Source organism: Hemitrygon akajei, chromosome 11 (genome assembly GCF_048418815.1).
Source record: "Hemitrygon akajei chromosome 11, sHemAka1.3, whole genome shotgun sequence".
In the NCBI taxonomy this organism is placed as follows: Eukaryota; Metazoa; Chordata; class Chondrichthyes; order Myliobatiformes; family Dasyatidae; genus Hemitrygon; species Hemitrygon akajei.
In genome coordinates, this window is record NC_133134.1 from 21,128,262 (window position 1) to 21,143,225 (window position 14,964).

Consider the following 14,964-nt stretch of genomic DNA (forward strand, 5'->3'; position numbering starts at 1 on the left):
CTGAGAACACCTGTTCCCAATTTATGCTTCCAAGTTCCTGCCTGATAGTTTCATATTTTCCATAACTCCAATTAAATGTTTTCCTAACTAATCTGTTCCTATCCCTCTCCGATGCTATGGTAAAGGAGATAGAATTGTGATCACTATCTCCAAAATGCTCTCCCACTGAGAGATCTGACTAAAGTCTTAGCTGCCCTAGTTATATACCAAAGACTTTTGAACAGTACAGTCTATGAATATCCCTAATGTAAAGATACCCCTCTTGTGAAACACTTTAGGACTTATCAGTACATTAAGGGTACTATTCACTGCAAGTTCTTAATTGATTGGGTAATTAGATTCCTGATGAAGGGTCTTGGCCGGAAATGTCCATGTTTTATTCCTCTCCATGGATACTGTTTAGCATCCTGATTTCCTCCAGCATCTTGTGTGTGTTCATCAGATTCACAGTTGTGATCACTGCGCAATGAGACCTTAATTTTAATGTGCTTTTCACTTTCCCATAGACCTGACAAATTTTCTAATAAAGGGTATTTGATCTGAAATGTTGACTTGATTTCTGCTTTATTTGTGCTGCCTGATCATGGAGTATTTCAACGCATTGTTTCAGACTTCCAGCACCTGCAGTTTTTTCATTCACATTGACAATTTAATTTGCTCATGTCCCCCACCTAGAGGCCAATGTTAAAAAAGTGCCGGCTGAGATGATGCAGTTCTCCATTCTGTAAGAGCAGCATGTGGTCTATGGGGATTTTAAAGAGGTGATATTTCACTGGCTCTGGCCATTGGTTTCAAAGGGAACCGTCAAAGTTCAGCTTCTCGCAGGGAGCTAGGCTCCAAACTTAGCCCTGATTGAAAGATACAATCATGGGATTCCACACAGGGCTGGGACTCTCCAGGATGCTGGGTGGGGAATCTGCCTCACCCCTTCTGCCCAACTCCCATTCTTACTCCTATGGTGCAAAGTTAGTGAATCCATTCTTTGGAATGGATATTCCTGGGTTAGAAATTTGGAGTAAAATCTAAATTCTATATCGTGAAGTCCTGAAGTGTAGTTTAATTTTTTTAATGCCTAAATGAATGACATACAAAACATGGCTTTTGGCAGGAGACAAAGCCCATTGGCGCCTTCTGTTCAGGGCTATTAGGATGTTTCAATAACTGGCCCTCAGTTTCTGAGGACTTGCCACAACTTGGCTCTTACTACAACACAAAATACTGGAGGAACTCAGCAGGCCAGTCAGCATCTATGGACACGAGTAAACAGTCAACATTTCAGGCCTAGACCATCTTTTTTCAGGAATCAACTTCCCAGCTCTTTACTTCATCCCGTCCCCCCTCCCAGTTTCATCTATTTCCTGCCACCTTCTGCTTCTTCCTCCCCTCTCCCCACCTTAGTCTGACTCCTTCCCCCTCCTTCCAGTCCTGATGAAGGGTCTCGGCCTGAAACGTCAACTGTTTACTCTTTTCCATCGACGCTGCCTGACCTGCTGAGATCCTCCAGCATTTTGTGTGCATTGCTCGGACTGCCAGCATCTGCAGAATCCCTTGCGTTTGTGTTGGCTCTCGCTACAACAGGGCAGCGTAGTGACACAGTGGTTAGCACGACAGAGTCGCCTTACAGCGCCCGCGATCACCGATCGTGGCTCGATTCCCGCTGCTGTCTGTGAGGAGTTTGTATTTTCTCCCATGATTGTGCGAGTTTCCTCCGAATGCTCCAGTTTCCTCCCACGTTCCAAAGATGTACGGTTAGACTAGTGAACTGTGGCGGTGCTACGTTGATGCCACAAGTGGGGTAACACTTGCAGGCTGCCACCAGCACAATCATTGTTGATTTGATTTGACACAAACAATGCACTTCACTGTATATTTCGATGTGTTAATATACATGTGACAACTAAAGCCAATCTTTAAAAATCTCTTTATAAGTTTTAGTCCCAGGTTGGAACATTATCCCTGCCAGGTAATGCTGGTGACCCTGGGCTGAGAATGGGGACAGAATTACTGATCTAGCTCAAATTGCTCCAGCTTAAAGTTGTTCTGATAGAACAGATTGCAAAAAAGCCAGGTTATAATCTTTGCATTTTTATATTTCAGTGAACAAAGATGACTCTGCCACTAAGGGAGCAGTCGTCCCTCCTCCTGCAGGTTTTCAGCTTCTGTCGTCAAGCACGGTTCCACAGCACGTCATCAACGTACCCATTAATGGAATCATCTGCTTTTTAGGTCTGTATATCAGTCAGCTTTTGCTACCTTTGTAGCTTAAATGGAATCAGCCTTCATTTTCTGTTATGTTCAGAAGGCCTCAGTTATTTTCAGATCACCATAGTCTGGGACGTGCCTCTTGACGAATGTGATAATTAACTGATGCTGCCCTCGATTGTGGCCTCTTTGGGGCTTGGCTATTGCTTAGATTTTGGGTAATGGGGGGCTCATGCTTCTGCTGAGGCAGGTGGGGAGAGGGGAAAGGTCTGCTGCCTTGCTGCTGCTTCTGTGTGAGGCCAGGAGGGCGGACTAACATTCTTCTGTCACTCATTCTCTGGAGTTATTTTTCTTCTGTTTCGTGGATGTCCGTGAAGAGTAAGAATTTCAGGTTGTATACAGTATACATTCTCTGATATTACATTGAACCATTGAACCATGACATAATTTAAAGAAGCCTTCTAACCAAGTGTGGTAAAATAGGTTTCTCTCCCTACAGATGCTGTCTGACCAGCCAAGGTACACAGCAAGTAGGGCAGTAACTGCAGGCAGAGGAAGAGAGTTTATGGTCCACCTATCACCTCCTAGCTTCTTACTTCATCTCCTCTCCCCCACCTTCCTCCTCACCTGTCACCTGTCAGCTTGTAAAACTAACCCCACCCCCACCCTCTTATTCTGGCTTCTTCCCCCTTCCTCTCCAGTGCTGATGGAGGGTCTCAGCTGTTTGTTCCTCTCTGCAGATGCTGGCTAACTAACAGTTCCTCCAGCACTTTGTGTGTGGTCTTCAAGATTTTCAGCATCCGCAGAATCTCTTGCCTTTATGTTTCAGGACAATGATTCTTCACCAAGGGAAAAAAATTAAATAAATAGAAATGATTTGAAAATCAAGCAACACATATGAAAGGTGACTTGATAGAGGTGTATAAGATGTTGGTGTTGGCGTGTGGCCTAGTGGCTGATGGGCCTGTCTGGTGCTGTTCCAAGTTCAATATTCATATGCGAACAAATAATTTAAAACTCATCAAGATGTGAGATAAAATAAAATAAATCAAGCACTTATTTGCACTTGACTTCTTCCACAGGGTTGACTATGGAGCTGAGGGATATAATGTATCTTCTCTTTCTGGTAAATCAGTGCCCTATTGCTGGGCTCAAGGACGAGTCCATCGTCGGAATGGAAGGTCTGGTGTCCTGGGATTGAACTTCCACTACACGTAGAAGTCCGAGATGATTTTAGCTCACTACAGCTGGCAGTTGCTTAATAGGCTTAGTCATTAATCTGTTCAATCTACCTCAACAAAGCAGAGGTTGCTGAAAATACTCACTGGGTTAAGCAGCATCTGTGGAGAGGGAACCAGGATCAAAGATCCTTCATAAAACCAGAATCTTTGGCTGGGTTGAGTTCGTCTCCAATCTTGGCAACTCATTTGCAAATGTTTCATCACCACACAAGGGGACGTCATTGGCGCGCTGTTAATTTGTGTTGTGTTCTTTGAATGCTTGACCTTTATATACTTATCGATCAGCTGATTGGTCAGCATTTTGGAAACTCAGTTGTGATGTAGGGAGGTGGTCTAGTCAATGATTGGTTGTGTGGTGAACTTTGTGTGTTGTGGTCTGGAATTTTGCCCACATCGGCTCGTAAATAAGATCAAGGTCTACAGCACACTGATGATGTCTCCTCGTATAGGGGCAAAATGTTTGCAACTGAATCACTAAGTTTGTAGAACAACTCAACCCAACCATCATCCACCCGAGCTACATATTTTCAAAGGTATTTCCACCAGCAACTTTCATTAATTTGGCACATCTACTGTAATTTGCTTCTGTATGTAACATCATCTGTGAGGAATTCTGGACAGTAACACTCACTCAAAACCCATTCAGCACAGGTTTTAAAAAGCTGACCACATTAAGCATCCATTGCTAAATTAACAGAGGGTCGTAATGAGAAATGTGAGATGATGAAAAATGCAGTGGATGTAGCTAGTTTTTCAGGAACCATTTATTAGATCACAGCAAGTGGCAAAGCAGGAAGGTGGCATGGGTATAGAGGTCTGATCGCAGAGCAGCATGCAACGATCTAGGCTGGAAAAGAAGACAATGCAGTTGGTCAGGTGTGAGGGGCACTCCCTTTAGCTGCACATGAATGACCTGAAATTAGAAATTGTGGGGAGAGCCGTGGAGCTTGTGGCTGATGACGAATTGCAGGCTCGGGAATGTGCCACAGAGCAGTGTGGAAAGTGAACATTTGCGTAAGGATACTGACTGTCAGCAGGGTCAAACAAACGTAGACGAGAAGATGAGGGAGATTGCTGAGATAAGAACACAAACTTAGGAAGATAAAAGATATTAAAGGAAGTTTTTTAAGAAAGGATGGCTTTATTTACATCAAGACCTTCAGTGAAATGTGTCGTTTGCATCATCGGCACGCAGTCCGAGGCGGTGACTCGCGAGTGTTGCCACGTTTCTGGTGCCATCGCAGAATGCCCACAGCTTACTAACCCATACGTGTTTGGAATGTGGGAGGAAACCTGAGCAACTCGAGGAAACATACGTGGTTGTGGGGAGAACATACAAACTCCTTACAGACATTGGGAGGGAACTGAACCCCAGTCAGTGGTACTGAAAAACATTGTGCTATTATGGGACGGATTTCAGGAAAATCTTACGCACCAGACGGCATTTTGGTTGACATGGGTGAGCTGTGCCTCCAAGTTCCTGTTTTTGTTTGATTCGATGACGATGGCTATGTTGTTGACCTCATTCCCAGGCGGCATTCACTTGGTTTTAGGGAAGTAGTCCGTCATTCAGTGAATAACATTGAAGGGAAGTCAGGAGATAAAACAACAGAATTACCCTGCAAAGTGGGTTGTTCCCATTTCATACTAGACCAGCATTATCTGTGCCACTGAAGCAGGCTACCTATAATACGTACTGTAAGCACATAGATTCTGCAGGTGCTGGAAACTCAGAGCAACACACACAAAATGCTGGAGGAACTCAGCAAGCAAGGCAGCATCTATGGAGAGGAATAAACAGTTGACATTTCAGGCTGAGGCCCTTCATCAGGACTGGAAAGAAAGGGGAGAAAAGCCAGAATTAGAAGGGAGGAGAAAGAGTTCAAGCTGGCAGCTGATAAGTGAGGGGAAAATTGGGAGGTGGGTGTGGGAGGGAATGAATTAAGAAGCTGAAAAGTGATGGGTTGAAAATGCAAAGGGCTGAAGAAGTAGGAATGTAATGGGAGAGGACAGTAGAGCATGGAAGAAGGAGAAGATTGAGGGGAACCAGAGGGAGGTGATGGGCTGGTGAGGAGAAGGGAAGGGAAGGGGTAAGAGGGTGACCAGAATAGGGAATAGAAAAAGGGAGGGGGAGAAATTACCAGAAGTTTGAGAATTGATATTTATGCCCACAGGTTGGAGGCTATCCAAGTGGAATATGAGATGTTTCTCCTCTAACATGTTTGGTCTCATTGTGGCAGTAGAGGAGGCTATGGACCAACATGTTGGAATGGGTTTGGGAAGTCTTTTGCCATGCTATATGCCTGTAACAGATTATTTTACTTTAACTGGAGGTAGTTTTGGTGGACGTTTGCATTTTAACTGCCAGATTGGTGATGTGGTGCAATGAATTACCCCGATCTCCCTTTTGGAACAATGATGTTGTTCTGTGTGTCAACAGGGCAGGTCATTCTGTCGAACTGTTCCTTCATTACTCTGCTAATGCTACAGCAGAGCCATCTAGTGGCCTTGCAGAGAACTGCCTTTGCTGTCTTCTCTTGCATGGAACAAGGCTCCCCTGAATACTTTGTCAAATTAGGATAGCTAGTGCAAAGTTTTTTTTTAATTAATCAAGAAGCCTTTCAATGTTTTCTCTATATAAAGTGAATTGTTTGCATGAAGGACCATTTTATAAGATTAGCTTGTTTGTTTTATTTTTCCAGTTCTAAATGAAAATTCGCAAAATCTTGAAATAGCAACCCTGCTACAAACAACGCCTGACCATTCCCAGCGTGAGTCACTTTCTGTCATTATTCAAGAAGCAGCACGTTTAAATGGAAGTAAGCAAAAGGGCTAATCATGGCCCTTATGGTTGACCGTCACAATTCAGTTTCACCTTAGCGATATTAAGATTAGATTTTGCCATGTTTTAACAGTAATTGATCTTGTGTTAAGCAGAAACTAATGGTAGTTTTGGTTGTGAATTGGCCCAGATTTTAGCTAGATCTACCACCAAATTAATAGCAGATAATCATTCTTACAAAAATATGCATAAATTATGATGCATATATTATCACTATCCAGTACTGACTGTAGTATATCACAGTATATTGTATAGTTTTACAAAGGTAATGTTGCTTTGTCCGCTGAGCTTGGCAATTTGCTTGAGGACGTTTCATCACCAGTTGAGTGATATCCTCAGTGCGCAGTTGTTGATGTTTCTCTCTGGGAGTACTCACGTTTATGTAGCCCCATTCTTCCCCCCCCCCCCCCCCCCCCCCCGTTCACTTGCCTTGGTCCTGATTGGCTACCCCATCAGTTGACCTTTGAATTCTATTGGCTCGCGTTTCTTTGGCTTAGGGGTTCGCAGACAGCATCTAAGATAATATATTATTAATATAAGTATTGTACATAAATACACAAATACAATGTATAAAGGAGATTAAAAAATAAGCATCAATAAGAAATTAATTTTATTTGTTTCTTTTGCATTGCCTGAATTTCCTTTTGTTTAAAATTACAATAGAACATAGAGTCCAGAAACTGGATATGCAATCAAGAGGGAGTCTCAGCCTCATGACCCAACCCCTAAAAAGGCTTAATTGTCAGCTAGCTCCTTGTGATAGCACGTTGCTGAGTAGGTTGGGGTTAATGAGTTTCTGTCTTTTGAGAATGGGATTGATAGTTCTGCTAGACCCTGGGTATAATGACCCTCTGAGAGTGAGTGAGCCAAGAGCACATTGCTTCAAGGTTTTCTTTTCATTTGAAAAAGTAACTTCACTCATAGAAAATATGTACAGGAGATATGAATAAAAACTGTGCCACTTCCTTTAAGGTATTTGTATGCAAGCTTGGCCACTGCATCATGATGCCAGTGTGTTGCACCACCTTAAACCAGGTACTGGTTGAGACCCAGTGTCAGGGGAATCTATCACCTGTGTGCTTTTTCAATTTAATTGATTGTTGTTGCTTTCATTGACGCTTCTTAAATCCGATTCCCCTAAAAGTTAATGACATGCTCAGTCTATCAGTTTAAGCATTCCGCCCAAACTAACAAGCCAAGTTAGTTAAACTGGACTTTCTTATCTCCACGTGTTTTGTCTGACAGGTGGTTCCGTGAATGGCTGTACGCAGAATGTTTCAGTGATACCAGGAAATGCTTCGCCTGCTATTTTCAACGCTGCCTCTCCTGCCAGTTCTGTCGGCAGCCCTACTACCCCAGGGGACAGCAGTCCTCAATCTGCCGACTATCATTGGTCACAGGAGACCACGATGAGCGCGCAACCTGTGGACGTTCCAATGACCCCGCTCTCTGTAGGCAGTGTGGGACCAGGTACGTGGAATGACTTGAGATGCAAGGCGCTGGAGATATTCAACATGTCGGGCTGCATCTATGGAGAAAGAAACAAGGGCAGCATTTGAAGTCAATAACCTTTCAGCATTGACTTGAAACCAAAGGGGTTTGGAGTCGCGGTAGGGTTGAGGGGAGGTGGTATGCATATGGAGGAACAGGGAGGTTGGAAGGGATAAGTGATGGTGGTGCTTGACTGACTGAGCTTGTGATCAGTCTGGAGCAGATGTCAACTGAAGGAGATGAACAAAGCCAGAGAAATAAAGAGAAGAAAAGCAGTAAAAGTTAAGTTTAGAGGAAATTAAACACTGCAGATGCTAAAACTCTGAAATGAGAACAGAGAATGCTGAATGCTCGTTTTTAAAAAAGAGGCTGTAGTACTCTCTGACTCTTTTAAAAAAGAGTACTACAGCCTGGAAACAAGGCCTTCAGCCCGTCTAAACCAAGCCAACCTAATATTCAGTCTTGTCCCACTTAACTACACCTAGACCATATCCCTCCAAACCTCCCCCCATCTATTTACCTAACCAAACTTCTCTTAGATTTTACAATTGAACCAGCATCCACCACTTCCGCCAGCAATTCATTCCACACTCTCACCACCCTCTGAGTGAAGAAGTTTCTCCTCAGATTCCCCTTAAACATTTCACTTTTCACCCTAAACCCTCTCACAATCTGAGGGGAAAAGCCCGCATGCTTTCACCCTACCTCTATGCCTAACATATACCTCTGTAAGATCTCCTTTCATTCTTCTACACACCGGGGAATAAAGTCCTAGCCTATTCAACCTGTCCCTATAACTCAGGTGCTCAGGTCCTGACACATCTTTTGTAAATTTCCTCTGTCCTCTCTCAAGCTTATTGATACCTTTGATGTAGATAGGTGACCAGATCTGCACACAATACTCTAGATTTAGCCTCACCAGCATCTTGTGCAACTTCAACATAACGTCCCAACTCCTGTACTCAATGCCCTGATTTATGAAGGGCGGTGAACCAAAGGGGTGCCAGGGTGGAAATACGTCAGCATCAAAGGAGGTGTAAGGCGCTTCTTCCCTCCACTAGCCTGTAGGTCACATGTCGGTAAGGTGTGGCACCTGATTAGCTCCCCCCCCCCACCCACCCGCCCGCCGACCGATCAGGGTCACATGAAGCCATGGTAGCAGGTGGTGGATGGTCCATATCTCAAGTATGGAGATTCGTGCGGCCAGATTTGGGAACAGTTTCTTTCCAACTGCGATAAGACTGCTGAACAGATCCTGACCCTGATCTGGGCCGTACCTTCCAAATATCCGGACCTGACTTGCCCTACCTTACTTTCCCTTTTCTATTTTCTAATTATGAGTTATAATTTAAATTTTTATTATATTTAATTCGATTTGTACTTCAGGGAGCGTGAAGCGCGGAATCAAATATCGCTGTGATGATTGTACGCTCTAGTATCAATTGTTTGGCGACAATAAAGTCCTGGTTTTGCGACACTGACATCAGGCAGATAATCTCTAAAGAGTATTGATAATGGCCGGGGTCACCCGTCTTGTAAAGACACTGCCCAGAAGAAGCCAATGGCAAACCACTTCTGTAGAAAAATTTGCCAAGGACAATCATAGTCATGGAAAGGCCATGGTTGCTCATGTCATGTGACACGGAACATAACGAATGACCGATCTCTAAATAAATAAAGTAATTCCTACACAAGTCCCATTTTGTTACTCTCCACCCGTTCCCATTGGTTTCCACAGATTCTGCCATTTATCACCACAGTAGTGACAATTAACGTACAACCCGCGTGTCTTTGGAGGAAAGTTGAGCAGCCGAAGGAAATGTTCACAGGCAGAATGTGTAAAATCCATCCAAGCAATACCAGAGGTCAGACTTGAGCCACATATCTGGTGTTTGTGAGGCAGCAACTCAACCTGCTTCCCAATTCTGCTTCGATGGGTTAGAAGACTTGCACTGAGTGGCCACTTTATTAGGGACACCTGTACACCTGCTCGTTAATGCAAATATCTAATCAGACAATCACGTGGCAGCAACTGTGAATCTCCTGGGATTTTCACACACAACAGTCTTGAAAGTTACAGAGAATGGTACAAAAAACTCACCAATAAACAGCAGTTCTGTGAGCCTTGTTAATGAGAGAGGTCAGAGGTGAATGGCCAGACTGGTTCAAGCTGACCGGAAGGCGACTTATAGCCACGAATTACAACAGTGGCGTGCAGAAGAGCATTTCTGAATGCACAACACGCCAAAAATTGAAGAGGGTGGGCTACAGCAGCAGAGGACAGTGGACATGCACTAAAAGTCACTTAGTCAAGTACAGAAGGTACCTAGTAAAGTGGTGTATGAGTTAATTGTCGGCAATTAGCACAGCACCACAGAAGACCTCAGTGGAATTGCCCACATCCTGGTCTTGGGAAAAATGAAACATTAATCCAAAGGAATCTCTTAGTTAAGACCAGTAGACATAGGAGCAGAATTAGGCCATTTGGCCCATTGAGTCTGCTCTGCCATTTCATCATGGCTTCCCTCTCAACCTCATTTCTCAAACATTGCAATATAGGGTAGCCACCCTGCACGCTGAGAGGCTGTATGATTCTACAATTAGGGAATGGCAAGGTCGTTATTCTGAAATTGACTGATGAAACATAAGGACACCGGAGAGCTCTTCTAAATCTGATCCCTGTCACTGGTATTGCATTATGCCAACCACTACGCTACTGTGCTGCCCCTGATGGTTCCCTTTGGAACCACTGGCCATAGCCAGTGCAATTTGTCCCGTTTCGATTATTGTTCTGCTCACCCCCAACCCCCAGCTCCTTAACACCCCATGTGCTACTCTCTAGCCAACTCATCAATGATCTCCCTCAACAGACCATGACACCACTTCACCCTGCTACTCCATTGCAGACAGGAGAACCAAGGATAAGTAAGGAATCTGAAAGGGAAATCATCCCTCCCTCATAAAAAGATGAACCAGAGAACTCTTTTTGTTTCTGCTTACTTTGTTTATTTGGTGTTGCTTGTCTTTTGCTAAGAGCTGATGGAGATCTACTTACAGACAGTGACAGGACTGTACCCAGCTCGCTGGGCTGTAATAACTGCAATGCTACCTTGCAGCCTGGATGGTAACATATAACTACTTACTCTTCTTGTTTCCGCAGAAGGTGTAGAAGACTGTGTAACAATGGTGAAAGAATATCTGAAGGACATTACCCAACATTCTTACATTTGCCATGAGCACGACGAGATGCTTCTTGAAGATATTTACGTGGATGTCTCAATGGTGGAGGTTCAAGCTGAAACCAAGTCTGGAAGGAATTCCACAAAGTGCTTGGACAAGGAGTGCAAGATCTATGACATTGCAGAACGAGAAAGAAGAGCCGTGAACATGGGCAATCTCTTCCACATCTCAGGGAAAAAGCAGAAAGAAACGAAAGTAATTGCACTGTTGGGAAGAGCAGGGATTGGCAAAAGCGTGATTGTCCAAAGGATCTGCCACAACTGGGTAAACGGCAGCTTCCAGCAGTTCTCATTTGTTTTCTGGTTTAAGTGCAGGACACTCAACTTCACAAAGCAGTACACGTTAAAGGATTTACTCTTCCAGCCATTCCTTCCTTCACCGAAGAACAGGGATGAAGTCTTTCAGTACCTGTGTCAAAACCCACACAAGGTTCTGCTTGTTTTTGATGACTTTGAAGATCTCCAGGATCCCGACGGCCTACTGCAGCTCACAGCCTGCAGCTCAGCTGAGAAGCCGTGCAGTGTCAAGCAGCTGCTGGCAGGCATTCTGCAGAAGAAGCTGCTCACGGGGAGCACGGTGCTCGTCACGGCGAGGCCCAAAGAGACCTTTAACCAATACCTCGGCAAGGTGGACAAGATTGTTGAAGTGCTGGGTTTCAGCCCGGCTCACGTGCAGGAGTTCCTGCACAAGTACTTTGAAGACCGTCTTGTAGTTGAAGAAGTGGTTTCGTGTCTTCAGCAGCAGCCGTACATGCTCAGTTTATGCCACATTCCTTTATTATGCAGGTTTATCTGTTTTGTTCTCAAGTGTCAGTACCGGCACGGAGAGGCTCGCTTAGTACTGCCACCAACCCTCACCGACTTATTTCTGAACATTCTCCAGATCCTCCTGTGCTCTGGAGCTCCTGCCTTTCCGCAGAACCAATACGTAATTGCCGCACAGAAGCACAGCCTGCTGGAGGTGAGCAAGCGCGCCTTCACGGGAGTGCAGCGCCACGAATGTGTGTGCACGGAGTCGAGCAGGTCCACAGAAATGTCAAACTTCGCTCTGAACCATGGACTTCTGAGACCTTTCTTAAAGACTGGTGAAGTTAAAGAGCAGGAGTGTGGAAAAACCTTTTCCCATTCCTCCCTACAGAACTTCCTGGGAGCACTGCACTTACTGTTTTCAGAAGAAATCAGATGTAAAGGCCTTACTAAGATTATTCTGCTACAGCAGAAGAGAAGGAAATCTCAGGCGGACTGGTTGGACATTGTCCGAAGGTTTCTGACAGGACTAGCGTACAGGGAAGGAAATACCTTTCTGAACTGTCTCTCTGGTTGTTCAAAGGCAAACGTTAAGAGCAAAAAACAAAAGTGTTTGCGGAAATACTTCTCTGAACTCGAGGTGAACTCACTCAGTGCCAGTAAACTACTGGAGCTCTGTCACTGCGTTTATGAAGCACAGAGTGTGGAACTCACCACACAAGTGGCGGCTAAACTGAGTGAAAAGTTGTCCTTCAGAGGTACGCGACTGACCCCTTCTGACATATTGGTATTGGTGTACGTCATGCAGAGAGCTCCAAGTAACTTCACCGTTGACTTAAGGGATACGAGCATCGACCTGCAAGGGATCAAGCAGTTCATCGAATCGAAGAATGTGACCTCCTTCAGGTAGGTGAACAGAGTTCCCAAGTGCAAGCTGAATTTGGTCTGGTTTGAACTTCACAAAGTTCTGAAGGAACTTCAGCAGCTCTGGTGGCATCTATGGAAAGAAATAAACTGTCAAAGTTTTGGGCCGAGACCCTTCATTGAGAATCAAAAGGGAGAAGGAGGAAGCCAGAATAAAAAGGTTGGGACAGAGGGAGGGGAAGGAATACAAGCTGGCAGGTGATAGGTGAAACCAACTGAGAGGTAAGGTGGGAACGTGTGGTGGATGAATTCTGGTTCTCCTCTATCCCCATCCGTCTCTTCACCTGCCCAATACCTCCCTCTAGTGACCCTTCACCTTCCTTTACTCCATGGTCCACTCTCCTCTCCTATCAGATTGCTTCTTCATTAGCCCCTTGCCTCTTCCACCTATCATCTCCTAGCTTCTTACTTCAATCCCCTTTCCCCACCCATCCATCTTCCCCCTCACCTGGTTACACCTATCCCCTGCCATCTTGTTCTTCTTCCCATCTCCCCACCTTCTTAATATAATTTCCTCCCCTTTCCTCTCCAGTCCTGATGAAGGGTCTGGACCTGAAACATCGACTGCTTATCCCCCTCCATAGATGCTCCCTGACCTGCTGAGCTCCTCCAGCACTTCATGTGTGCTGCTCAACTTTTCCAGCATCTGCAGGATCTCCTGTGTTTCTGGTTTGAACTTTGCTGAACTTCATTACTCATTGAGATCATCTTCCCATCAATTCAACTTTCCATTTTTAAAACCAGCTTCAAGCCTGTACCGAGTGAGAGTTCACCCCTTCCGTAGATTATCTTTCATCTCATTACAATTTTCACTGTTTCTAAGAGAGACATTTCAGGTTGTTTCAGGTTGATGATCTTTAGCTAGGTTGTTGATTTGAACCAGAAAGTCCATTTCTCTCTTCACAGATGCAGACTTTCCTGCCAAGTATTTCCTGTACTCTCCATTTTACTTATGATATCCAGTATCCGTGTCTTTTCGCAGGGAGACCGTTCCGCTGAACACCTACGCTCTGTCCGCCAGAGAAAGCAGGATCTCCCAGTGGCCACACATTTTAATTCCACGTCCCATTCCCATTCTGAAATGTCTTATCCATGGCCTCCTCTACTGTCAAGACGAAGCCACACTCAGGTTGGAGGAACAACACCTTATATACCAGCTGGGTAGCCTCCAACCTGATGGCATGAACATTGACTTCTCTAACTTCTGTTAATGCCCCTCCTCCCCTTCTTACTCCATCCCTTATATATTTAGTTTTTTTCCCCCCTCTTTTTTTTCTCTCTCTCTGCCTGTTCTCCATCTCCCTCTGGTGCTCCCCTCCCCCTTTCTTTCTCCCTAGGCCTCCCATCCCATGATCCTTTCCCTTCTCCAGCTCTGTATCCCTTTTGCCTATCACCTTTCCAGCTCTCAGCTTCACCCCACCCCCTCCGGTCTTCTCCTATCATTTCGCATATCCCCCTCCCCCTCCTACTTTCAAATCTCTTACTATCTTTCCTTTCAGTTAGTCCTGACGAAGGGTCTCGGCTCGAAACATCGACAGTGCTTCTCCTATAGATGCTGCCTGGCCTGCTGTGTTCCACCAGCATTTTGTGTGTGATCCGTGTCTTTTGTTTATTTTTGATTTACTATTTTCTAAACTACTTTCTTAACATACCTTGGGCCGCATTGCAAGCTGGCAGCCTGGTACCGTCTGCTTTCTTAACAAAAAGAAAGAAATAATAATAATAAATTCATTACTGTGCAAAAGTCTTAGACATGTATATATAGCTGGAATTTTGCACAGTACTCTATATTGGCTAAAATAGGAAGGTGGTTAGGAAACAGAAATAAGAGTACTTAGCTTTGTATTTGCTCAGTGGTATTCATTGTTTTTTGGTAACTGGAAAGACGTAATATACAGAACTGTGCAAAAGTCTTAGGTACCGTGCTATATATACTGTATATAGTCGTAAGCTTTTGGCACAGTATTGTAAATAAGCAATAAACATTGAGAAAATGAGATGAAGAATCCTTGAAAGTGAGTTCATAAGCTGTGGGAATATTTCAGTGATAGGGCAAGTGAAGTTGAGTGAAGTTATCCTCTTTTGTTCAGGAGCTTGATGGTTGAGGGTTCCTGAACCTGGTGGTGAGTTCTGAGGCTGCTCGACCTTCTGCTGGATAGCAGCAGTGAGAAGAGAGCCTGACCTGGATGATAGTTCCTGCTTTCTTGCAACAACGCTGTTACTTATGAATGAGCATTTTTAAAAGTTCCACTGTGATGGCTACATGCTTGTTATGATA

The 14,964-nt window shown here is 44.5% G+C and overlaps 1 protein-coding gene across 1 annotated transcript in view; it reads left to right on the plus strand.

Moving 5' to 3' along the window:
• Nucleotides 1-14,964, plus strand: part of ciita (class II, major histocompatibility complex, transactivator) — a 106,368-nt gene that overhangs the window by 71,667 nt on the left and 19,737 nt on the right. Inside the window, exons 11-14 of the mRNA XM_073060352.1 lie at nt 2,098-2,226; nt 6,146-6,214; nt 7,531-7,755; nt 10,937-12,668. Coding sequence (XP_072916453.1) covers nt 2,098-2,226; nt 6,146-6,214; nt 7,531-7,755; nt 10,937-12,668 — 2,155 coding nt within the window. The remainder of the gene's footprint in view (nt 1-2,097; nt 2,227-6,145; nt 6,215-7,530; nt 7,756-10,936; nt 12,669-14,964) is intronic.